Source organism: Brassica rapa, chromosome A07, assembly GCF_000309985.2.
Source record: "Brassica rapa cultivar Chiifu-401-42 chromosome A07, CAAS_Brap_v3.01, whole genome shotgun sequence".
NCBI classification, from domain to species: domain Eukaryota; kingdom Viridiplantae; phylum Streptophyta; class Magnoliopsida; order Brassicales; family Brassicaceae; genus Brassica; species Brassica rapa.
Window position 1 is genome coordinate 875,479 of NC_024801.2, and position 24,285 is coordinate 899,763.

Sequence of the window (24,285 nt, forward strand, 5' to 3'; positions counted from 1 at the left end):
GGAATTTTCACAAGATAAAACAAGTTATATCATAAATAATTTGTACTTGGCTATACAAAAATGATACGTCTTTAAAAAATGGGTATTGTCCCACTAAACTCAATGTGCCGTCACGGTTGAATCCGCTTGACCACCAAAATAGATTTGTCGGTGTGATTTTTATAAATCCCTTATATATTAACCGAGAAACAATACAACATTGTTTTGTAGACACGTGTCACCATAAAAATGAAATTCAGAATTCTTAGAGAAATAGGTTGGTCCATCTTATTTACATTATACTAACTATTAAATTGATAAATAGCATACAGAAGAATATTATCGCACTTTCCTTAAAAAAAGCTACAAAATTTTCTAATATGATTAACATATATAAAAGAATTAATGATTATGAATAATAAATATTTGATAAGAATTTTAGTATCTTAGCTCTTTTTTATTTAATTTGACATTATTAAAAGATATTAAGCAACCACATTAACTATATAATAAAAACATGATTTTTTTATATGTTATATTTTTAATGGATAATTCTCCTAAACAGACCATTTTCAAGTTTTGATCACAAAAATAGACCATAAGGAAAAAAATGACCAAAATGTTTCATTTAATAGGTAAAAGAACCATAATACCCTAGATATATATATATATATATATATATATAAAATTATAGTTTTAGATTATATTTTTTTAAATTCGAACTTTTTTATAATAATTTTTTTATAATTTTTTTCGAAATTTTTTTTAATAAAATTTTAAATCTCAATCTCAAATCTCCATCTCTCAACTCTAAACCCTACGGTTTTGATTAGTTAATCCTAGGGGTATAACTGTAGATCTCTTTAATGAAACATTTTGGTTATTTTGATCCTTAGGATCTGTATTTGTGACATAAACCTTTTTAGTGCTATTCTAGGGTATTTCCCATTTTAATTTTTAAAACGACTATAAATTACTAAAATAGTTAAATGTCTCATTACTAAAATTTTGTCATCAATGGTTTAATTTTTTTGGTGATAAAAAAATACAAATGATCATAAATTGTATGAATATGACTAGACATTCATATTATATTTTAATATTTTTTTAAATTAAATTATATAGCATAGAAAAATACTCAAGTATGATAATTTCTAAATTTGTATTAAAAAATATTAAAATCTTATTATTTTAATTTTAAAATTTGCATTCAAAAAATCGCACATTAGAAATTTTGTGTTTATCGTATGAATATGATTCTAAATAATAAATATTTATATTAAAATATACTATATATATATATATCCATGTCATTAAAATTTAGTTATATACTATATAAAACAAATAAAATAATGTTTTGATTTATTTACCAAAAAAAGTATCATAAATTAGATGTATTGTTTCGATTTATATGCTCACTCTGATTTAATTATATACATAATAAATAAATGAATATAAATAAATAATAATATATAAAATTTATTTTTATATATAACATAATTGTGCGGGTCTTAAGTCATATGATAATCTAGAATACTTATACACTAATCAGCATCCCAACCATTATATAAGAAGTTGTAAAATATGAAATACATATTTATAAAATATCTAATTCAAAACCAAGAGCGCCCATAGAAGTGAGATAGATTTTTAGCTTAATCCCGCTTAGACTCACATGGACTTTTCCATTGTCGGATTGAGCCATCAACCAAACATATTTTAGCTGAATTAATTTATTCTATTTCTCGAGACTTATTAATTAAACAATTAGATAAAAGAAATGTTATTCCTCAAATCTGTTTTCAAGTAGGTGAGTAGATCGAAACCCAGAACAACCTCTTTTTTTTTGCTTAAAACCCCAAGAACTACTTATAGACCTAACTTTAACAACAACAATACAAAAGAAATGTACTAAGCACACAATACAAAACGAAGCATGATGGTCTAACTAACTCCAGCGAATATAACTTATGAGCGAGTGGTAAGGAAAAACACTTTCCTTGTAAAGAAGAAAGAAAATTCACATTAATTAGGTTAGAAGAAATCATAAAAGAAAATTCAAAACTTTTGATCACATGGTTGTGTGGACTAAACTTGGACTTTTCTTTAATCATATAGTTCATTTTTCATTTTCAAGGAAGATCGATCCTTTTACTTATGTTCTTTTTATTTAATTGTAATGACACTCCCAGAGTTAAAAACCAGTATTGAAAGAAGCAAATGGTTTTGCCTCTCCAAGTAGGCAACTATGCCTCCCAAAGAAAAAGAGACATCATGCTCACTCCATGCCTATAAATACTCCTCAAATCAATAACTTATCCATTCAAATTGTGTCTGAGAACAAAAAGGCAAAAAAAAGAAAAAAAGAAGAAGATGGGTTTAATCAAAGAGAAAGAGATGGAGATTCCAGTCATTGATTTTAGTGAACTGGATGGAGAAAACAGAACCAAGACTATGTCTCTTCTTGATCATGCATGTGATAAGTGGGGCTTCTTCATGGTATGTACAAATCTTTATCCACAAATCAAGTTCTTAAGTATGCATATGTAAACGTTCCTAGATCCAGTTCTAGTGTAGACCCTTATTAAATGCGGGCTGATGAATTTTCAGGTTGATAATCATGGAATTGATAAAGAATTGATGGATAAAGTAAAACAGCTGATTAACTCTCATTATGAGGAGCATTTGAAAGAGAAGTTTTACCAGTCAGAGATGGTCAAGGCTTTGAGTGAAGGCAAAACGTCAGATGCTGATTGGGAAAGCACTTTCTTCGTTTGGCATAAGCCGACTTCAAACATATCCAAAGTCTCCAACATTTCAGATGAACTCATGTAAGTAACTAAAAAAATTATATGTCCAAATTTTTACCAATTTCTTTATTTGGACAAAGTTTTTACCATTTATATGTCTTGCCTATTATAATTAATATTAGGAAAGTGTATCTTAGATAAGGTTTATCTTACTAAACCGTCTTACTCTTATGTAATGTTTCCTATTTTCTCTAGGGTTACGTCTTGAAGTCGGCTCATGCCTTTGTATATATACTCACGTTATGTGTCAATACAACACACAAGTTTACAGTTTACAGTATCTTCTCGAGTTTACATGGTATCAGAGCATAAAGTTCTGTGACCCGAGTAGTTTTTTTTCCGTCGTTCATAGTCTTTGTTCTTGGTAAGAACAACAGTCTGAAGTCATGGCCGACGGTGACATGTCTTCCGCTACCAAAAGTTCGTCTGCTCAAGTTGAGCAAGGTCAAGGTGGTACCGTCAACGTACCGACTCCGTATTCTCTGTTTGCATCCGACAACCCAGGAGCGGTGATAACATCTGTGATGTTTACGGGTGACAACTACAATGAGTGGTCCACGGAGCTAGTTAATGCACTTAGAGCAAAACGAAAGTTAGGGTTTATCGATGGAACAATATCAAAACCTGCCATTGATGATCCCAAATTCGAGCTCTGGTCGTCTGTCAATTCCTTGATCGTTGGCTGGATTCGGTCGTCCATTGAAGCCAGGGTACGATCAACAGTCACGTTTATCTCTGACTCTCACAAGTTGTGGGAGAACTTGAAAAAGCGTTTCTCTGTGGGAAACAAAGTTCGTATCCACCATCTTAAAGAACAGTTGGCGTCTTGCAAACAAGATGGACAGTCAGTAATGGATTACTTTGGTCGTCTGGCTAAGATGTGGGAAGAGCTGGACGCATACAAACCTCTTCCACCTTGTACTTGCAGTGCAGCAGCTGTCTACGAGAAAGAAAGAGAAGAAGAGAAGGTCCATCAGTTTCTTATGGGTTTAGACGAGTCGCGGTTTGGTGTTGTGTGTCAAGGAATTATTGCAACAGACTCTTCTATTGATTTAGGAGATGCGTATTCTAGAGTCGTTCGTGAGGAGCAGCGTCTTGTCTCTTCAAAAGAACGTGAAGTTCAGCAGAGTGCAGTCGGTTTTGTGGCTAAGAAAGAAGCATCCGACACACAAAATTCTGGTCAAACAAGAAAAGTAGTTCATTGTTCTCATTGTGGACGTCGTGGTCACGAGAAGGCAAATTGTTGGCAGCTAGTAGGTTTCCCCGACTGGTGGGAAGAGACACCACCAAACCGAGGTGATAACAGAGGAGGAAGAGGCGGTCGTGGTCGTGGAAGTTACAGCTCAGACCGCACCAAGACTAATGGCACAAAAGTCCACAATGCTCATGCTACTTCTTCGAACTCGTCATTGTTTCCAGTGTTCACCGAGGAACAGTTGAAAGCGCTCACTCAGATGATTAATGAGAAAAACAGATCGACTGAGAGGCTGACTGGTAAGCTTTATGGTGATCTCATTCTAGACACAGGTGCCTCTCATCACATGACAGGAGAGCTTTCGTTTCTAGAAAACATCACGAGTATTCCATCCTGCCCAGTTGGGTTTGCAGACGGGAATAAAACTTATGCGACCCACACCGGCGTCTTTCGCTTGTCCAATAGCATTACGTTACATAATGTGTTATTTGTGCCAAATTTAAACTGCTCCCTTATCTCAGTGTCAAAGCTACTGCGACAGACGAATTGCTTTGCTCTTCTAACCGACACTATTTGTGTTTTACAGGATCGTTTCACGAGGATGCTGATTGGAGCAGGTGAAGAGAGAGATGGGGTTTACTATTTTAAAGATGTTATGGCTGCACGTGTTGAAGTTTCTGACAAGTCTACTCGCTCAGTTGATCAGTTTCGTTGGCACCAAAGGCTTGGACATCCTTCGTTTTCAGTGTTATCTTATTTACCGTTTGTGTTAGACTCTAAAGCTTCCAGTCCTTGTGACACTTGTTTTGAAGCTAAGCAAACTAGAGAAGTTTTTTATGAAAGTTTAAATAAAACAACAAAATGTTTTGAGCTTATTCATTGCGATGTCTGGGGTCCTTACAAAGTTCGATCTTCATCTGGTGCTGTCTATTTTCTCACAGTGGTTGATGACTTCTCACGAGCAGTTTGGACTTATTTGCTCCTTGAAAAGTCAGAAGTTCAAACCGTCCTTAAGAATTTTTGCAAGATGACTGAGAAACAATTTTCCAAAGAAGTTAAGGTTGTTCGCAGTGATAACGGAACCGAGTTTATGTGTATGTCTCGTTTCTTTCGTGAGAATGGGATCATACATCAAACTTCTTGTGTGGCTACTCCTCAACAGAATGGACGAGTAGAAAGAAAGCATCGCCACATTCTGAATATTGCACGTGCTTTGCTGTTTCAGAGTAACTTGCCGATCAAGTTTTGGGGGGAGGCGATTTTGACTGCAGCATACCTGATTAATCGAACGCCTTCAGCTGTGCTTGGTCATCGCTCACCGTACGAGCTTCTGTATAATGAGAAACCAAGTTACTCACAACTCCGTGTCTTCGGGAGTCTCTGTTTTGTTCATCATCGATCGCGTGATAAAGATAAGTTTGGGAAACGAAGTCGGCGGTGTGTTTTTGTTGGCTATCCTTATGCACAAAAAGGATGGAAGGTGTTTGATCTTGATAAACACGAGTTCTTCATCTCCCGTGACGTTGTGTTCCAGGAATCAGAGTTTCCTTACTCAGCACCAACACTCGTTTCTATTAACAAAGAACCCGTCGTTTCAAATACAGAACCAGACGGGGATTGGGAAAACACTAATCTACCTACCTTAGAAGACAGGGGGAGCTCGTCAGGCTCAGCAACTCCTCCTGTGGCCACAGTTGCAGAGCAAACAACGCCATCGTCCTCTCCTACGACTGATGTTGGGGCTGTCGATATAGACCAACCTCCGCTGAATGTTGTTGCTCCTGCATCTCCTGCTGCTCAAACACCAGTTGTGCAACCGGTAGAAGAAGTCTTCGGTCGAGGACAACGACCTCGTGTTCCGTCTGTTAAACTCAAGGATTACGTTATGTACAATGCCATACATCTTGAAAACCCATCTCTCACATCCGCCTGTTCTTCATCGCATCCTCATGAGACCGTCCAAGGTAACTCACTATATCCTTTAACTGATTACATTACTGACGAGAATTTTTCAGTAGCACATCGAGCGTTTCTTGCTGCTGTTACTGCTGGAGTAGAACCAAGATCATACTCTCAGGCAGTCAAGGATAAGATTTGGCGTGGTGCAATGAAACAAGAAGTAATTGCTCATGAAGAAAGTGGCACTTGGGATATCGTCTCTCTTCCGAAAGGCAAGAAAGCAATTGGTTGTCAATGGATTTATAAATTAAAGTTTAATGCCGATGGCACAGTTGAACGTCCTAAGGCGCGTCTGGTTGCTTGCGGAAATAATCAAGTACAAGGTGATGATTTCTCCGAAACATTCGCTCCAGTTGTTAAGATGGGCACCATCCGCAGTCTACTTGCTCTTGTTGCAGCAAAAGGATGGGAGGTCCATCAGATGGACGTCCATAATGCGTTTCTGCATGGTGATTTAAATGAAGAAGTTTACATGCGGTTACCACCTGGTTTCACTCACTCTGACCCAACTAAAGTCTGTTTGCTTCGCAAGTCCTTATATGGACTCCGGCAAGCTCCACGTTGTTGGTTTGAAAAGCTCACAAACTCACTGTTAGAGTACGGGTTCCTTCAGTCATATTCAGATGCTTCTCTGTTCACATACACAAAAGACTCTAAGGAGATTCGTGTACTCATTTATGTTGATGATCTGGTTCTTGCGAGTAATGATCTTGAGCTTCTCGTCAAGTTCAAAACTTACTTAGGTGAGTGTTTTAAAATGAAAGACTTGGGAAAGCTCAAATACTTTCTTGGCATTGAAGTGGCAAGGTCCAAAGAAGGTATCTTTCTCTCTCAACGAAAATATTCTTTAGACATTATTGAAGACACGGGTCTTCTAGGCTGTAAACCAGTCACTATTCCCATGGAACAGTATCATCAACTAACAGCAGAGGACACTCCACTTCTTGCTGATCCTAAGAAGTATCGCCGCTTGGTTGGTCGGCTAGTTTATTTGATGATCACACGACCAGAGTTATGTTACACAATTCATCTTTTGTCTCAGTTTATGCAACAACCACGTGAAGCTCATTGGAATGCGGCTCTGCGTGTTGTTCGCTTTCTCAAAGGTTGTCCAGGACAGGGTATTCTTCTGCGTGCTGACAATAACCTTCAACTCTCAGTTTATGTCGATGCTGATTGGAGTTCGTGTCCGGATAGTCGTCGTTCGTTGAGTGCGTATGTGGTCTTTCTTGGTGATTCACCTATTGATTGGAAGACTAAGAAGCAGGACACAGTGTCTATGTCATCTGCCGAGGCTGAATACAGGGCCATGGCCGCAGCTGTTAAAGAAGTAAAATGGATTGTTCCTTTGGTGGAGGAGCTTGGAGTCAAGGTTGTTCAACCTGTTCGTTTTTATTGTGATAGTAAAGCAGCCATTCATATCGCTGCTAACCCGGTTTTTCACGAACGTACGAAGCATCTTGAACGCGATTGTCACAGTGTACGCGATGCGGTTAAAGCAGGTCTCATCTCAACCATTCATGTCAAGTCGAAGGATCAAATTGCAGACCTCTTAACCAAAGCTTTGGGACGTCCTCAGTTTGAAGCATTATCGTCCAAGTTGGGTGTTCAAGACCTTCACTCTCCAACTTGAGGGGGAGTATTAGGAAAGTGTATCTTAGATAAGGTTTATCTTACTAAACCGTCTTACTCTTATGTAATGTTTCCTATTTTCTCTAGGGTTACGTCTTGAAGTCGGCTCATGCCTTTGTATATATACTCACGTTATGTGTCAATACAACACACAAGTTTACAGTTTACAGTATCTTCTCGAGTTTACAATTAACAATGTGTGGGGATGAAACTTATATTGCAGCAAGACAATGGATGAATATGTTTCTCAACTGCACAAGTTTGCAGAAAGGCTCTCTAAACTCATGTGTGAAAATCTTGGTCTCCCTCGAGAACACATAGTGAATGCGTTCTCCGGTATAGAAGGTCCAGTTTTTGGGACAAAAGTGGCTAAATACCCAGAATGCCCTCATCCGGAGCTCATTAGAGGGCTGAGAGAACATACTGATGCTGGAGGGATCATATTGCTCTTGCAGGATGATTGTAAATTATAATAGAATAGATATATTATTGTGTTGTGTTTAATAAGAGAATACAATATGCATATATATAGTAGTAACATTAGCATAATGTTAACACTAGATAATGCTAACTTTCCTAAACATTTAATGTAAATATGCTAGAATATCTTGAGAGTAACTTGTTCTTCAAGTCTTTTCCTTTTAGTTTTGATGATCTTCAAGGGTTTCACGGGCTTCACAATCTTGGTCCGTAAGATACACATCTTACAGCCCACATATCTCTAATACTCCCCCGCACGACAAACGTGGGATGCAACACGCAAATCTGCAATCGCAAAGCAGACCACGTATGTCGTGGACACTATGTCGAGAAAAACAAATCAGTAGGTTCCTCCGAGAATAAACTTCAACTTTAGACAAGGAGGGGTGAAAACTTCAGCTCTTCTTTGGTCTTGACAATGAGAATACATCCCGTGGGCGCAACTGCAGCTCCACAAACAATCGTCCTTAACTTGGACAGTCCATACACCGGACTAAAAAAAAACTGACCTAAAAATTTAATCGTTCAACTAGAACTCCCCCGTAATGGTTAAACTATAACCAAAGTATTCCAAACTATGGAATATAAAAAAAGACATATCTTGAGAAATTCTAAACCATAGAATAATCTCTACATAAAATAACCCATGTGAAAACTACAAACCCATAAACCCACTAACTTTTGCACTCAGCCGACCAAACTAAAACAAATGTTAGAAAGAAAAGAAAAAAAAATCCCTTTGACATAGGTAAACGTACTAAACAAAACCCTAATAGTTATTATTCTTAACTAAAACACCAAACTCCAACGACCACATTCACGTTACCATGTCGTTTTCATCGTCGCCATCCTCACCATCTTCTTCAACATCGCCAACACCAACGATGATGATCATCAAAGCTTTAAACTTATAATGCGGAAGCTTTAATTTTGATCCCTAAGAATCGAATGCTCTGATACCATGTATGTAAATATATAGTAGTAAGAGAATATTCTATTATACTTTATATGCTCTGATACCATGTATGTAAACTTATAAACCTGGCTCTGATACCATGTTAGATTTGAGTTTATTATGGGCTTCCAACTCAAAACCAATTGGCAATTAGTGGATTGGCCCTAACCCTTTATATATTACTTAATGTCCCATTGATTTTCCAATGTGGGATACATATCCCTTAATACCCCTCCTCGAGATGATGGCTCTTATCGGCCAGAAATCTCGGAACTTTAAGACAGTTATACTCGGTCGAGCGAGTCAATTACGACCTATATACCCGGTCGGGTAGGGTTAATATTAATTAGGGGTTTAACTTATTAGAACCTGGCTCTGATACCATGTAAATTATAATAGAATAGATATATTATTGTGTTGTGTTTAATAAGAGAATACAATATGCATATATATAGTAGTAACATTAGCATAATGTTAACACTAGATAATGCTAACTTTCCTAAACATTTAATGTAAATATGCTAGAATATCTTGAGAGTAACTTGTTCTTCAAGTCTTTTCCTTTTAGTTTTGATGATCTTCAAGGGTTTCACGGGCTTCACAATCTTGGTCCGTAAGATACACATCTTACAGCCCACATATCTCTAATAATGATCAAGTGCCTGGTCTTGAGTTCTTAAAAGATGGGAAGTGGGTTCCTATCCCACCATCGAAGAACAATACCATTTTTGTCAATACCGGTGATCAAGTCGAGATATTGAGTAATGGGAGGTACAAGAGTGTTGTACACCGTGTGATGACGATGAAGCAAGGAAGTCTGTCGATAGCTACATTTTACAATCCAGCTGGGGATGCCATAATATCTCCAGCTCAAGAGATGTTGTACCCAAGTGGTTACCGATTCCAAGACTACCTTAAGCTTTATTCAACCACTAAGTTTGGAGACAAAGGCTCTAGATTTAATACCATGAAGAAAATGGAGAATGGGGATTCCGTCTAGGATGCATCGCCTGAACGTAACGCTGCTTTTGTATTTCACATGAAACTCTATTTCTATTAAAACTTTGTCTTCTTGTTGTGTTTCTTTCATAAAGGAATAACAATTATGCCAGGATCATGCTGATTCAACTATTTTGCTTTGTTAAGAAAAAATAACTCTTTTTACTCAAGTGATTTTGTACTAGGCAAGTCGTTGATGGCAACTTTAAAAACATTAGTTTGAACTTTGAAGGTCTTTTATATTGTACTTTTATTTTTAAGGATGTCCTTAAGATATTAGTATGTTTTGGCTAAAAAGTTATATATCGTTTAATTCTGTTTATCTTTTAAAACAACAAAAACACAAAAGATATTTCATGTTAAGCGATAATTCAATATGATTAAGAGAATGATAACCTAGTTAGTAATTAGTAATTACCAACATCCGTATGGTCATAAAAGAGAACCCAAGATAATGAAAAAAAAATGTCAAACCATAAAACTTAGACAATGGTGAAACAAAAACAGTCTTTTTATTTAAGTTTTCGTAGGATCAAACTCCCACGGCTGCTTCTTGTAATAGCAGACCACAAACTAAACCAAGTGGTCTTATTTGTAGCAACTTCTTTTTCTTCACCTTTTAACTTGGCATGTAACTGAGCAAATTCCTTTCTTTGATCTTCTAACATAATAGTTGATTCCTTTTTTTGATCTTCCAAATTTGCTTCTACAACTTGCACTTCAGTATTCAACGTATGGCTCGGCCTAACATTTTCAAGTTTAGTTCATTGCAGAGGAGTTGGGGTCACATGGCTAATTCCCTTTGGGTGATAGTGATACCTTCTATTTGGATGAATATTTTTACCATTTAAAGAAGTTACACTAGTTTGGAGCCAATAACAAGTGACAAAATTTAAGCAAAAAAAAAAAAAGTAGTTACAGTGACGCATTAAGAATGCCGTTTGTATAACACAAACGCACTCAAGGCATCTCATGTCTCTATGTCTCCATCTATGTGACATGATTCCACTCCTAAACCCAAAAACCCGGTCCAATCAGATTCATCCCTTTAAATCAGCACCGAACCGGATTGACTGCACCGGACCGGACCTTGTCTTCTGTAAATTAGCATTAAACAATTCTCACACTTCCCATCATCTCTAACAACCGAGGCACCGACCACATAACTCATTGTATCGAAAAACAGAGAGTCCTCTCACTTTGACAATTTCTTTTTCTTTCAATTTATAAGCAACAACAACAAAATAAAACTCAAATTTTCAAGAGAGAAAGAGAGAGTTAATGGCGTTAGCGAATAACTTAACGGCCATACTGAACTTACTAGCGCTACTCTGTTCCATACCGATAACGGCGTCAGGAATATGGCTCGCCTCAAAGCCCGACAACGAGTGTGTCAATCTCCTCCGTTGGCCTGTCGTCGTCCTCGGCGTTCTCATCCTCGTCGTCTCTGCTTGCGGCTTCATCGGCGCTTACCAGTAAGTTTTATATAAGAAGACAGAGCCTGACAAAAGATCTTAGCTTTGAATCATTCTCAGGTACAAGGAGACTCTGCTTGCTGTCTACTTGTGCTGTATGGCAATACTGATCGGACTTTTGCTGGTGGTTTTGATATTCGCTTTCGTCGTGACCCGACCCGACGGGTCGTATCAAGTTCCGGGTCGAGGTTATAAAGAGTACAGGCTCGAAGGGTTCTCGAATTGGCTTAGAGAGAACGTTGTGTATTCAAAGAACTGGCGGAAGATAAGGGCTTGTTTGGCTGATTCAAACGTTTGTCCTAAACTCAGCCAACAGTTCATTACAGCTGATCAGTTCTTCTCTTCCTCTTCCATCACTCCTCTTCAGGCATGTTCTCTCTTCTCTCTCTTCCTTTTAATTCTCTTTTGAAACTGAAACTTCTAGTTTGTTACATTTTGGCCTGCGGTAATTAATAACAATTTAACCTGCAAAATATGGAGTTAACTGCGGTACAACGCTAATTAATATCAATTTAACCTGCAAAATCAAAATGCAATGGCGCAGTAAGTTAGTCATTAACGCGGTCAACTTGTCAACTAGTCGATCAAAATCATCATGTCACTCTTCACATGACTATTGTGATGATTTTTAAAAAGAAAAACTTATTAATTAAGATTATATGCTTAATGAAGATAAGATGCGATGTTAATATCAAGATTATGCGAGACCTGCGGTATGATCTTATAAATGAAAAAGAAAGAAGAGAGGTCCCATTATTCAAAAATTAAAACAGGGGGCTCATATCATAAAGTTATAAAATTTCACTTTAGCTTTTGTGAAGTTCAAAAGAGCATTGTTCTTATTCTCTTTTTTTTTTTTTTTTTTTGGTCAAATTTGTTCTTATTCTCTAAGTTCCTTTTTTTCATAGTGGCTTTTAACGTTTAAATTCTCTTTTAAAATTTTTTATTTTTTTTTTAATTCACTTTAAGATGGAACAGTTTAGCCAAGTAAAATGGTTTCTGAACAATTCAAGCGTATTACTCAAATTTTAGGCAGATGTAATCACACTTATTGAAAACATATCTAGAAACTTGATATTGAAACGCATAGTTCCTATGAGACTGGTGTAGAAGTTCCTGGAAACCAACAGTCCAAAACAAAATATTATAGTAGGATAACCGGAAGTCAAAATAACACACTATCTTGCATAAGGAAAGGACCCACAATGCACCATCGATATGGTACATGATAAAATAGGTTTACCTGTCTTTTTAATCAACTCACCCACATTATTCAAGGATACCATTCTCTTTTAGAGTTTATAGTCTTTTTTTCATCTCGACATAAACTTGACAAGATTTTCAAGTTTTTCTTTCCAAAAATTGCAAATTAAAGCACTCTTAACGTTAACTGTCCTGTCTTTTATGCTTAGAACATGGAGAGATTAATGACATAGCTTACGAAATTATGTTCAAAACAAATAATGACCAAAGTGGTTACTACAGATGCATATATAATATATGTTTTTTTTATATCTGATTAAGATTAAAATGTTCTGATATTTGCCATCGAGTAAATTTCCACGTTTTAAACCAGTAAAGTGATTTTATATCTTTAGTTTCTAGCAACTTGACATCCAAATTTCCTGTAACAAAATGGGAACCACTAATAATTAGATAAAGCCTAGTTGATGAGATTTTGACTGATTGTATATGTCTATAGTAATTAGACATTATTAAATGTCGGACCAATTATTTGATTCAATAATTACAATCACAAATCTTTGTCCCCATCGATAAGCATAACGAATATTTATACATCTCCCATGTTCTACCATTTACATTAGGGACTTGGTGTGTATTTTCTCCATATGAAACCACAGCTCTAACCATTTTAAACAAAAATACTAGACAGCTATATTAGTTAGTCTCACTGCTTATGTTCATTGCTTTAAAATGTATGTCTTCTCCAATTGAGCTCACCGTTCTAACCATTTTAAGCAAAAATAATAATTGTTAGCTTAAAATGTTTAGAACTTTGGGTGCATTTAGATAAATTACACACTAAAGCAAACACTTGAGTACACATGACTTATTTTAAGCGTTTATACTTCGCAAAAATATTTTATGAAACAATGAAAATGTCAATCAGAAGTTAATAAAAGTTTAAAAGGTTTTAGATTTCAAAATTTTGAGTTAAAAAAAAAAAATCTCATACAAAACCTAAATGCACACAAAAACATCAAAGTCTTGATTTTCCGAATACATCTCCTAAATTCTCCAAATCCTTACACGAGACAAGACTATCGGGACAAGATCTTCAAGCTTGCATAACAATTAAATACGTTGAAAGATATCTCAAAAGTCGAAATTGTCATTATCCTATTTTCATTTGTTGAGGAGCTTTTGATCAAATCTTAATTTGACACTGTTTTTCTATTGCACAGTCCGGTTGCTGCAAACCGCCGACCGCGTGTGGCTACAACTTCGTGAACCCGACACTGTGGCAAAACCCAACCAACATGGCTGCAGATGCAGACTGTTACCTATGGAACAACGACCAAAGCCAGCTTTGTTACAATTGCAACTCATGCAAAGCTGGTCTTTTGGGAAACCTTAGAAAAGATTGGCGTAAAGCAAATCTCATACTTATCATCACTGTCGTTGTTCTTATTTGGGTCTACGTTATTGCGTGTAGTGCGTTTAGGAATGCTCAGACCGAGGACCTCTTCCGCAAATACAAACAGGGTTGGGTCTAAAGTGTATAGATTTGTTTGTAGTTGTTGACATGGAAGTATTTTCGAAAATAGCTTGTAATATTATTACTTGTGTTTGGAAAGGGTTTTTTCTTTTGCATGGATTTTTATGTTTATGTTACATTGCTTGTGAGTTGTGAAGAAAGAAAATATTAAATAGGATCCCTAATCTACGTATTGATCATCAAACTCTTTAATTAAGTAAATATTTGAAATTTTTATTGGTCTATCATTTGTCACATGCAAAATCAAGAATATTTAACCATGAACATCTATTATCTTCCTTTTCTCATTCCTATACCAGGTTTCTATCCTGCAATGTCAACATATGTATAAACAAGGTCAACTTCTCCATACGCACAACACTAGAAGGTAAACACATGAGTACGTATGATTGTTTTAACCCAAAACATTTATAAGTTTATACTTACAACTATCAGTTGCAATATTATACATAAACAAAACACGTTTGATAGAAACATTAAAATGCTGTTTTATCTTCCTAACAAAATACTATGTTTTAATGGTCTAAAGATGAACGCAAATACAAAATAAATAATTACTGTGATGATTGTCATGGAGCATTAGGTGGTCGGGGGCATGTATCGTGTAGAGATGTTATTTCAGCGAGATGTTTGCTTGGTCGACTCTTGAAGAACATGCATTGAAAAGCACAGTCGCCGAAACAATATTTTCTTACAGAAAGGAGGATCGGATCCTGTTTATGGTACTTGTTCAAGCAATAAAAAACAGTCACTTCCTTCTGCTTCTTGTTCCATGGTAGCCATCACCAACACTACAATAATTATCACTACATTCCTTTTCTTCATCCTATCTCTCTCAAAAACGTGTCCTTGTGTTTGTATTTCTATATATATACGTAAGTAATTAACTATAACCAGATCTTGATTTTGTTGTATGCTTAGGCGTTAAGTTGACACTGTTTTTCTAAGTTACAGCTACTTGTGCATTATCTATACTTTTAATCAAGATACATCACCTACTTTTCTCAGTTTCAAACTAAGAAATCTTTAACCAAAGTGTATGCAGTTTTGTTAAACACACAACTATCAACAAAGACTTATCTTTTGTTTGGGCGTTCCAAGTCTCGTCTTATAGCTTAAGTGTATGCATTTTTCTCGTCCATCGATCTTTGATATATTATTATTAATAACAATAGCAAGGTCTTATGAAAAGATTAAAAAATGTTATTAACCATTATTTTGGATCTCAATTAAATAATAAATTAATAACTCTGGAATTAAAATGTACAAAATGATCAAACCTAAGCTGTCATTAACATTTCGTACCTTTAAACTAATATCATCTTGAGATCATTGTAGTTTCCTAACGTGGTCGAAACTACTAGGTAAGTTCCTTTGATCCATAAAAATAGTTGTATAATTTAATTTATGTTGAATGGTCACGAGTTTAACATTATAAATACGTTACTGCATATAATAATCCAACTATTGTGTGTTAATGTAAAATTCACCTTATATGTAAATGTTATTTTATGCTTTCACAATTATTTTGGATCTCAATTATGTATCTATCTATCTTATTAAAACTCAAGTACAAAATTGGAGTGTTTGGAGACTTGAATAGAACTACTAAAAAATTTGGAGTGTTTGGAAACATGGATTACAGTCTTTTAAAAAAAAAAATATTTTTGTTTGAAAACAAGGATAGTAGTATTAAGAAAAAAAGTAATGGGCTTATGTTTTTAAAAAAAATTGAAAGTTATCTAGGCCACTTTTAAAATATACCAAAATGGGTCAATCTAATTGCCTAAATTTTTTTTTCTAAACTAACCATAAAACAAAATTTAAACTTTATATACATATTTCAAATCAAAATAATAATTCAAATTTGATTTATATCAAAAATTGATTCAAAAATATACATATATTCAAAAATGGATTTTTACTAAACTATTTTTCAATAACCATTATAAAAAATATTGTCAATATATATAAGAAAAATATAATACAAAGCCCAATTTGAAATACCAACTCAAATTATGGTTTTTATATTTCATATTAAGTCTTAAAAATATAATATATGTAATTATTTATATGATGGTATGTATAAAATACTATTAATTATATGATTACTTATATGATGGTACATATAAAATATGATTAATTATATGATGATAAAATACGATATATAATAATGACTAGGGATGGGCTTTTGGGTACCCATACGGGTTTGGTTCTGATCGGTTTATATTTCGGGTTTTCGGGGTCAAAGATTTCAGCCTTATTAGAATGTTTCTAAATTTTGGTTTGAGTTCGATTTGGATCTTTGCGGGTTTGGTTTGGGTTTGGATAACTAATTTAAATTATTTTTAAAGTCTTAAATCATTATATATTTTAAATTTCTCAAAATGTATAAATAAAATAATATATTACATATAAATTTGAATAACATATGTCATAATACTTAAGTTTAACATATCAATTGGCTTGATTTAAAATTTTGGATACGGAATTAATAATTATTTTAAGTATTTTTGGTGATTTGAGTATACTTTAACTATTTCAGATATTTATTTTTGACTATCTATATATATTTTCAAGTATTTAAACTAATTTAAAAGTATCATTTTTGATGTTTTATATACGTTAAATCTAAAAATAATTAATATATATAAGTATATAAATCTATTTTTAGATAAATTCGGATACCCAAATACTTCGGTTCGGATCAAATTCGGTTCTCTAAATAACAAAATTTTGAATAATTAGAATATTTAATCAATTTATGTTCGGGTTTGGTACTATATTTTTGGATCGGTATCGGTTATATTCCTCGGATTCATTTTTTCAAATCCTAATAATTACATGAAAAACAAATATTAACATATTTTCAAAATATACATCCGCGCGCCTGCGCGGGTCAAAGTCTAGTTTCATAATTAAACCGGAAGGTGGAAAACCAAATTGTGTTTCATTTGCGTATTATAGTTTCCCACTTTGTTGCTACCTATAAATAGTTTCCGTCTAGTTAGTAGTTAGCATCCATTTCACGATCCTCATTTCCCGGATCTCTACAACTCCGACCCGACCCATTTACGCGACCCAAACCGGGTCAACCAGAACAATGGATAAGCCTAGCTTCGTAATCTCACCAGAAGAAGCTGAATCCGCCGCGAACCAACTCGGCGTCTCCGTCCTCCAGCTCCTCCCTTCGCTGGTCAACCCTGCGAAATCCTTCGCTCGCCCACCGATCTCAAAATTCCACGTCGGAGCCGTCGGACTCGGATCATCGGGTCGGATCTTCTTAGGAGTCAACGTCGAGTTCCCAGGCCTCCCTCTCCACCACTCGATCCACGCCGAGCAGTTCCTCGTAACCAATCTCACACTCAACGGCGAGCGACATCTCCGAAACTTCGCCGTCTCCGCCGCGCCGTGCGGACATTGCCGTCAGTTCCTCCAAGAGATCCGCGACGCGTCGGAGATCAGACTCGTAATCACCGATCCGAACGCCACCGCGGATCCCGACGCCGATTCCGACGGATTCCTCCGCCTCGGGAGCATCTTGCCGCACAGATTCGGTCCGGAGGATCTTCTCGAGAAAGACTTCCCTCTCATCCTCGAGCATCACGATAACAACCTCACGATCTCGGATCTCGATCCGATCTCCAACGGAAACACCGTGGAATTGAAACGTACGGCTCTAGCGGCGGCGAACAGATCGTACGCGCCGTATAGTTTGTGTCCCTCGGGAGTTGCGCTTGTGGATTGCGAGGGGAAAGTGTACAGAGGATGGTATATGGAATCGGCGGCGTATAATCCTAGCTTGGGACCAGTACAGGCGGCGTTGGTGGATTACATTGCTAACGGAGGCGGAGGTTACGAGAGAATCGTCGGAGCTGTGGTTGTGGAGAAAGAAGACGCGGTGGTGCGGCAAGAGCACACGGCGAGGTTGCTGATACAGATGATATCGCCGAAATGCGATTTCAGCGTCTACCATTGCCATTGACCTTTGAGATAACATATCACCAAAAGAAAAATAAAATAAAAAACGAATAATAAATAATAAAATGGACTTTAAATTCGTAACCCAAAACAAACAAAAAATAGTTAATTATTGAAACTTAAAAGTTGAAAGCGATGCCTCTGCTCTGAATGATGAATGGATTGGTGATGATGAGACGTAAGAGAATTAATATAAGAAGACTCTTTTATCTTATTTGTATTATGTATAAACTATTCTAATAAATTATTATGTTCGTCTGTACTTTTAAAACTATATTTGATTAATCATCTTTTAAATTGTTTTCTTCATTCAAAATAATAATAAATGTTTTAAAAATGTAGAAAAGAGGAAAAGAGTCTTTCTACCAATATATTTTCAATTTTCTTTGGAAAAACTCTTTATAGGAGTATTTTTTCTTTTATTAGCATATCTATTTTAAACTCAATACATAAATAAATTGTTTAATAATAATTTTGAGAGATTCATTTTAAGAAAATCTCTAATAATAATGTTATATCCCTCTCTAAAGTTTAATGTCAGCTATTACATCACAAAAGCAGGAATGTAAATTGTTGTGCAAAAAAGAAGAAGCAGGAACGTATATTTGAATCAAACTCAAATCAAACGCAAGAAATTATTATGTTTGCTTATATCAGAAAGAAAGGGATCTTATATTTTCAAATGAACCAAAGAAATTTCAGTATTAATCCGGTATAGTTCTTCTCAACTGAGCAAACAAAAAATGTGGAATACTAAAATCGAAATCTTAAGGTTAGCCATATCATCCTTTATTTTGTTACAGATAAACAAGACTAATTGTCTTGGCAATTTTTTATGTAATGTATGATGTTGTGTGGCCACTAAACAAGGACAGTGAAGACATCGACTGATCAATAAAAGAATAAGTTATGAATGTTGTTTACTAGAGATGGCACTTTATCCGATATCCGAAGTGGCATCCGAACCCGATCCGAAAAATCTGAACCGAAATCCGAACCGAAGTAGCAAAATATCCGAACGGGTATTGAATTAAGAGAGATTGGATATCCAAACCCGAACGGGTAATACTCGAACCCGAATGGATATCCGAAAATAACCGAACATATGTATAATTAACCTTATATTTCTAGTTTACATCTCTCATTTTATATAAAGTATTTATATTGATACTACACATATTTTAAGTTCATAAGATATACATACAATTACGGAGAAAATGATTTGCTACTCACTTAAAATACATGTCAAATTTTTTATTTTAAGAATTAACAAAAAGTTACATCCAAAATTTAAAAACAATAATCAAATTAATGTTTTTTAGTTTCAAAATGTTATGTCCAAATCTATTAACCATTCAATCTATTAAAAATAAAAGATTAGTGAAGTGAAAGTTATATTTTTAAATACAAGAAATTTGAAAAATGAAAATTTAATATTGTTTTTTTCAAAATCTAAATATCCGAACCCGGTCCGAAATAACCGAACCCGAACTAAAAATATCCGAACCCGATCCGAAGTACAGAAATACCCGAACGGGTTCTACACCTCTATACCGAAATACCCGAAAATCCGAAATACCCGACCCGAACCCGAACGGATACCCGAACGCCCACCCCTATTGTTTACACAATCAGTGTACATATTGATGGCTTAACATGAATTTTTGAAAAGCTATAATAAAAATAAGATGGTCCACAAGCAACTCTTACTATGAGTGGTTATCAATTAGTCTAGAAATTTTAGATCACTAATGTTCAGATGGAAGATAGTACACTTTTGTCAAAAGTTTTTTTTTTGGTAAAACACTTTTGTGTAAATTTTAGCTTTAGGGTTTTTTTTTTGATCAAACATCCTTAGGGTTTAAAATTCAAGGTTATGATACATAAAAACACTTTATAATAGATGCGGCAAAAAAAAATAGTTTGAAAGCATTATAGGCCATATTCTAACCGATACTAAGAAAGCCATGAATCCAAAGCTAAAACCACGCAACAACCAATGCAACAACCAATACAACGAAAACATGGTTTTAAAGGTGCAACTAGACTTTGACCCGTCCTTAATTATTTTAATTTTTATTATGTCAAGAAATTTGATTTTTATATATGTGTTTAATTTAACTTTTGAAAACTATATCGAATATGTCAAAGTTGTATTTCTGAATTTTACCGATTTGACAAATCTCCACGGCACATCTCCGATGAACACATAACCGACGAATTATCTATCGCTTCTGAAGTTGCAGAGGTTGTTGTTCATAAACTGGGTTTCATATTTTTTTGGAAGGCAAAATTTAGGATTTCAATAAATATATAAACAAATATTGTCGAGTCTAAAAAAAAGTAAGTATAAATTAAAATATAATTGTCGAGTATAGAAAAAGATCGTGTCTTTTTTATTAAATAGATTTAGATACTGTTATTCAAAAATTGGTTTTTTAAAGGGGAATTAGGACCTATAGCCATGAAAAAAACGTTAATTAGAGGACTAGCGCTTTACCCTAACGGATCGATATACGCCGTGAAATATACATAATATTACTGTAAGACCCTCTCTAATTTACCGGCTCACCTGCTATGAAAAAAAATTATAAATCATTTTCTTTTAACCCCAAATAAATCATGTCTCTTTCCTTTCCACACAACTTCCATTCCCACTTTCTTCATCTACGGTTCTTCCCCCTCCATACGCTTCTCTCGCAAATCTCCTCCACCCGCTCGCCTCCATCTCCGTCGTTCTCGCTTCAGATCGTCTCCGTCTTCTATTTTGCTTCTCGGTGAATAGTGCAAGCCCATACCCATTCCAATTCCAATCATCGATTCTTCTCAGATCTCTTCAGTTACGTTACGTTTTCAGGTTTTAACCTTCGATTCTCTTCATCTCCTGTAATTTTATTTCATATTTGCGCTATACTGAGAACTAGGGTACTCTTTTAGTAAATCTACAGTCTCGTTGCCGTTGCGAAGTTCTCTAATTGATTTAGGGGTTGGGTGATTTGGGGTTGGGGTTTCCCCAGCTGTTCTTAGTCTTTGTTAAATTTGAATTTTGTTTTCCTAGCGAATAGCATCTGCGATAGATAGGTTTGTCTGTGTTGACATAGTATGATATCTTTCGTTCCTATTCTATTTGATATGGTATAGGTTAGCATGCGTGTGAATATAGTACGAGATCATTCATTACTATTCTAGTCGACATGGTCTAGTATAACTGTATGTAAACATATTTTATTTGAGATAGAATTGAGTGGTTGCTACTGCAGTATTTTGTATTCCATTTAATTTATTTGCATTAAGTATTCTGTCCTAACCGTGTTTACCTCCTACCTTCATCCTTCAGATCTGGCATGGACGATTTAAACCTTGCAAGTAGATTGTTTGAGACAGGCTTTGAACCCACTGGAAACAAAAGTTTTAACAACTATTTCAACCTATGTCATCGCCATGCCCATCCGCACACGTGTGCTTCTACATAACATATTTATTCTGTTAGAGCACCTATTATATGTTTCTATTATATTTTGATCATGTAAAATGAAAAATCATCTTATTTGCATTCATGCTATAAATTGAAACGTTTAATATCACTTTATTTTGCTTCTGAATTCATACAAATTTAATACTTGCGTATTTTGATATATGAATTGGGGTTTATATTTTCGTGTAGGGTTTCGTGATGATTGGATAGGGTTTAGTTTCTGGAATATTGGGAAAGCATTACTTGTTTCTATTTTGTTTGGATATGGAATAGAACATTTCTGAACTTTCATATCATGTGTTCTAATTTTGGTGATATAGAATTGGCATATTACATAATATAATTTAATATAACATAATTTAATTTAATATTACATACCATTATGTATTTTTTAGATTTTGATATATGAGTTTAGGGTTTATATTTGGGTTAGGATTTAGTGATTAGATTTTAGGGTTTAGTTTTTATCTGATATAGAATAAAACTTAGATGATATGGAATATAACTCTCGATGCTTATGTATGTGATCAATAAAGTTATACGTGGATGGCTTTTTCTTCTTTCAAAAAATCACAAATACATACCTCCAGTATTATAAGACGTGGATTTAATTTCCCGAAGGTTTGGTTTGCCTATGTTTTGGGGTTTATATTTACTTAACTTGGGTTTAGGTTTAATGTCAAGTGTTCTATTACCATCCCCATTAACTTTGTATTTCATGTTGCTCATGAGGACTGTAAATACATGTCTCCAGTATTATGGAAGGTGGATTGGGGTTTATGTTTCCCTAATTTGGGTTTAGTGTTTACTGTCAAGTATTCTATTACCATTCCATTAGCTTTGTATTTCATGTTGGTCAAACATGGATCGACTGTGTACATAGTACCATTTTAAATAGTACGGGTTAGATAGAATAGAAATATTCTCGTAATAGATTGTGCGACTGTGTACGTAACTCTATAAGACTTATAATCATTAACTTACTCATTTATACTTTAGCATATGGAATAGTTCGCCGCTAAATAAAATAGTATACTTCAATTTTTTTTATTCGTAGTTGTTAAATGGAAATTAACTTTCTTTGTAGTCGTTAAAAATATAAGACGGTCTACTATCATTTTCTTTAGCTTAAACATTGATTGTGTCAATGGTTTCTATTTCTAAGTTGGGTTTAGTGATTTAGTTCATTAGTTTATATCTAAATTTTCAGTGTTGCTGCTCTTTCAATTGGAATTGGAATTACAGTGATACTATTCTACCCAAATTAGTATGGAACGCTTGTAATCGGTATAGAATATACGTTTCATTATCTTCTATTTCGCCGTTTCATTTCACGCGCTTTCAAAATTCGCTCATTATTACTATGGGTCACAAAATCACCACGTTGTTTTCTTTATATGAAGAAACCGGATACCTGTTACTAACAAGGGTATATCCGGCTGGAATGATGGTAAAAAGACAGTCACTACATTCTGTCAAAATCATGTCTATTCTCTTGATTTTCTTTTTAAATATGGCTAGTAAGCCAATAAGCCCTTTTTTAAAGTAGGTCTAGTGGCAAAAAAATAATAATATTCCATGTGATGGTGGAAATAAAAGTTAAGAGAATCATGCTTTAATAATATTAATTAGGTTTGATTTCTGAAAGTTTACTGTCCATCAAGTTGTAAAGAAAAAAAAAATTTTATAGCTAAAACAATTTTTTAAATAGAAGCAGTTACAAAACCGACAGCCAATACGCAAAACTTTGAGTCACTATGCAAGGTTGACTTTACAAAACTTTACAAAACCGCCAACAAAATTTAACACAAAAACAAATTATTAATCATAAATTTGGACCACGCAAAAACCTTCTTACAAAGCCCAATTTAGTAACAAATTTACCCGTTAATATAAAACTTGCGAAATGGTTAGACAAATAATAAGGGATTGTGGTTAGAGTTAGTAAATAATTAGAAGCAGTTATGAAATAATCAGTTTTGAAAAAAAAAAGGGTAGGTCCAGTGACATTTTAAGTAATATACCAGATATGGGTAAAGACAGAAAATAAGAGTGATCATAAATTAATAATATTGATAAGGGAAAATTCTTTATAAGTACACCGACTAATTTTCATTTGCTAATAAAATACACTAACTAAATTGGATTCGCGTTTAATACACGAACTAATTTTTGTTGCCTATTAAATACACAAACTTTTGAAATTCACAGATTTTACACATCATTTTAGACTCGTTAACTATATTTAACGGAAGTGATGATGACGTTAGTGTTTAATTAATATGTTTTTAAATTGTGAAAAGAAAATTTCTTAAAAATACACAAACTACTTTTCATTTGCTAATAAAATACACGAACTATTTTGGATACCCGTTTAATACACAAACTATTTTTTTCTATTAAATACACAAACTTTTAAAATTTTCAAATTTTACACATCGATTCAGATGATGTCAACTATGTTTAGCAGAAGTGAAGACAATGTTAATGTTTAATTGAGCATATGGTTAAACTGTGAAGAAAAAGTTCCTTAAAGGTCCTCCGATATATTATATTGTTAGCTTTCTTCTTTAGTGATACTTCATAGTGTAAATTTTTTTAATGA

At 34.6% G+C, this 24,285-nt stretch overlaps 4 protein-coding genes across 4 annotated transcripts in view; 3 read left to right on the forward strand and 1 right to left on the reverse strand.

Moving 5' to 3' along the window:
* LOC103849266 (K(+) efflux antiporter 4) overlaps positions 1-24,285 on the reverse strand; it is a 94,297-nt gene that overhangs the window by 23,531 nt on the left and 46,481 nt on the right. The window lies entirely within an intron of this gene.
* LOC117126760 (1-aminocyclopropane-1-carboxylate oxidase 1) lies at positions 685-10,141 on the forward strand. The gene is made up of 3 exons (XM_033275804.1): positions 685-2,478; positions 2,590-2,810; positions 7,799-10,141. The coding sequence occupies exons 1-3, from the start codon at positions 2,353-2,355 to the stop codon at positions 8,046-8,048; spliced, it is 597 nt and encodes a 198-aa protein (XP_033131695.1). The 5' UTR covers positions 685-2,352; the 3' UTR covers positions 8,049-10,141.
* LOC103828294 (tetraspanin-2) lies at positions 10,543-14,401 on the forward strand. The gene is made up of 3 exons (XM_009103904.3): positions 10,543-11,484; positions 11,545-11,851; positions 13,911-14,401. The coding sequence occupies exons 1-3, from the start codon at positions 11,291-11,293 to the stop codon at positions 14,220-14,222; spliced, it is 813 nt and encodes a 270-aa protein (XP_009102152.2). The 5' UTR covers positions 10,543-11,290; the 3' UTR covers positions 14,223-14,401.
* Positions 15,366-18,497, forward strand: LOC103828293 (cytidine deaminase 1). The gene is made up of 2 exons (XM_009103903.3): positions 15,366-15,770; positions 17,135-18,497. Exon 2 carries the CDS (start codon positions 17,328-17,330, stop codon positions 18,207-18,209), a length of 882 nt encoding a protein of 293 aa, XP_009102151.1. The 5' UTR covers positions 15,366-15,770; positions 17,135-17,327; the 3' UTR covers positions 18,210-18,497.

Coding starts and splice junctions, on each gene's coding strand:
- LOC117126760 (XM_033275804.1), top strand. CDS start 2,353: ATGGGTTTAATCAAAGAGAAAGAGATGGAGATTCCAGTCATTGATTTT. Junction 2,479..2,589: donor ATAAGTGGGGCTTCTTCATG/GTATGTACAAAT, acceptor ATGAATTTTCAG/GTTGATAATCATGGAATTGA. Junction 2,811..7,798: donor AACATTTCAGATGAACTCAT/GTAAGTAACTAA, acceptor CTTATATTGCAG/CAAGACAATGGATGAATATG.
- LOC103828294 (XM_009103904.3), top strand. CDS start 11,291: ATGGCGTTAGCGAATAACTTAACGGCCATACTGAACTTACTAGCGCTA. Junction 11,485..11,544: donor GGCTTCATCGGCGCTTACCA/GTAAGTTTTATA, acceptor AATCATTCTCAG/GTACAAGGAGACTCTGCTTG. Junction 11,852..13,910: donor CTTCCATCACTCCTCTTCAG/GCATGTTCTCTC, acceptor TCTATTGCACAG/TCCGGTTGCTGCAAACCGCC.
- LOC103828293 (XM_009103903.3), top strand. CDS start 17,328: ATGGATAAGCCTAGCTTCGTAATCTCACCAGAAGAAGCTGAATCCGCC.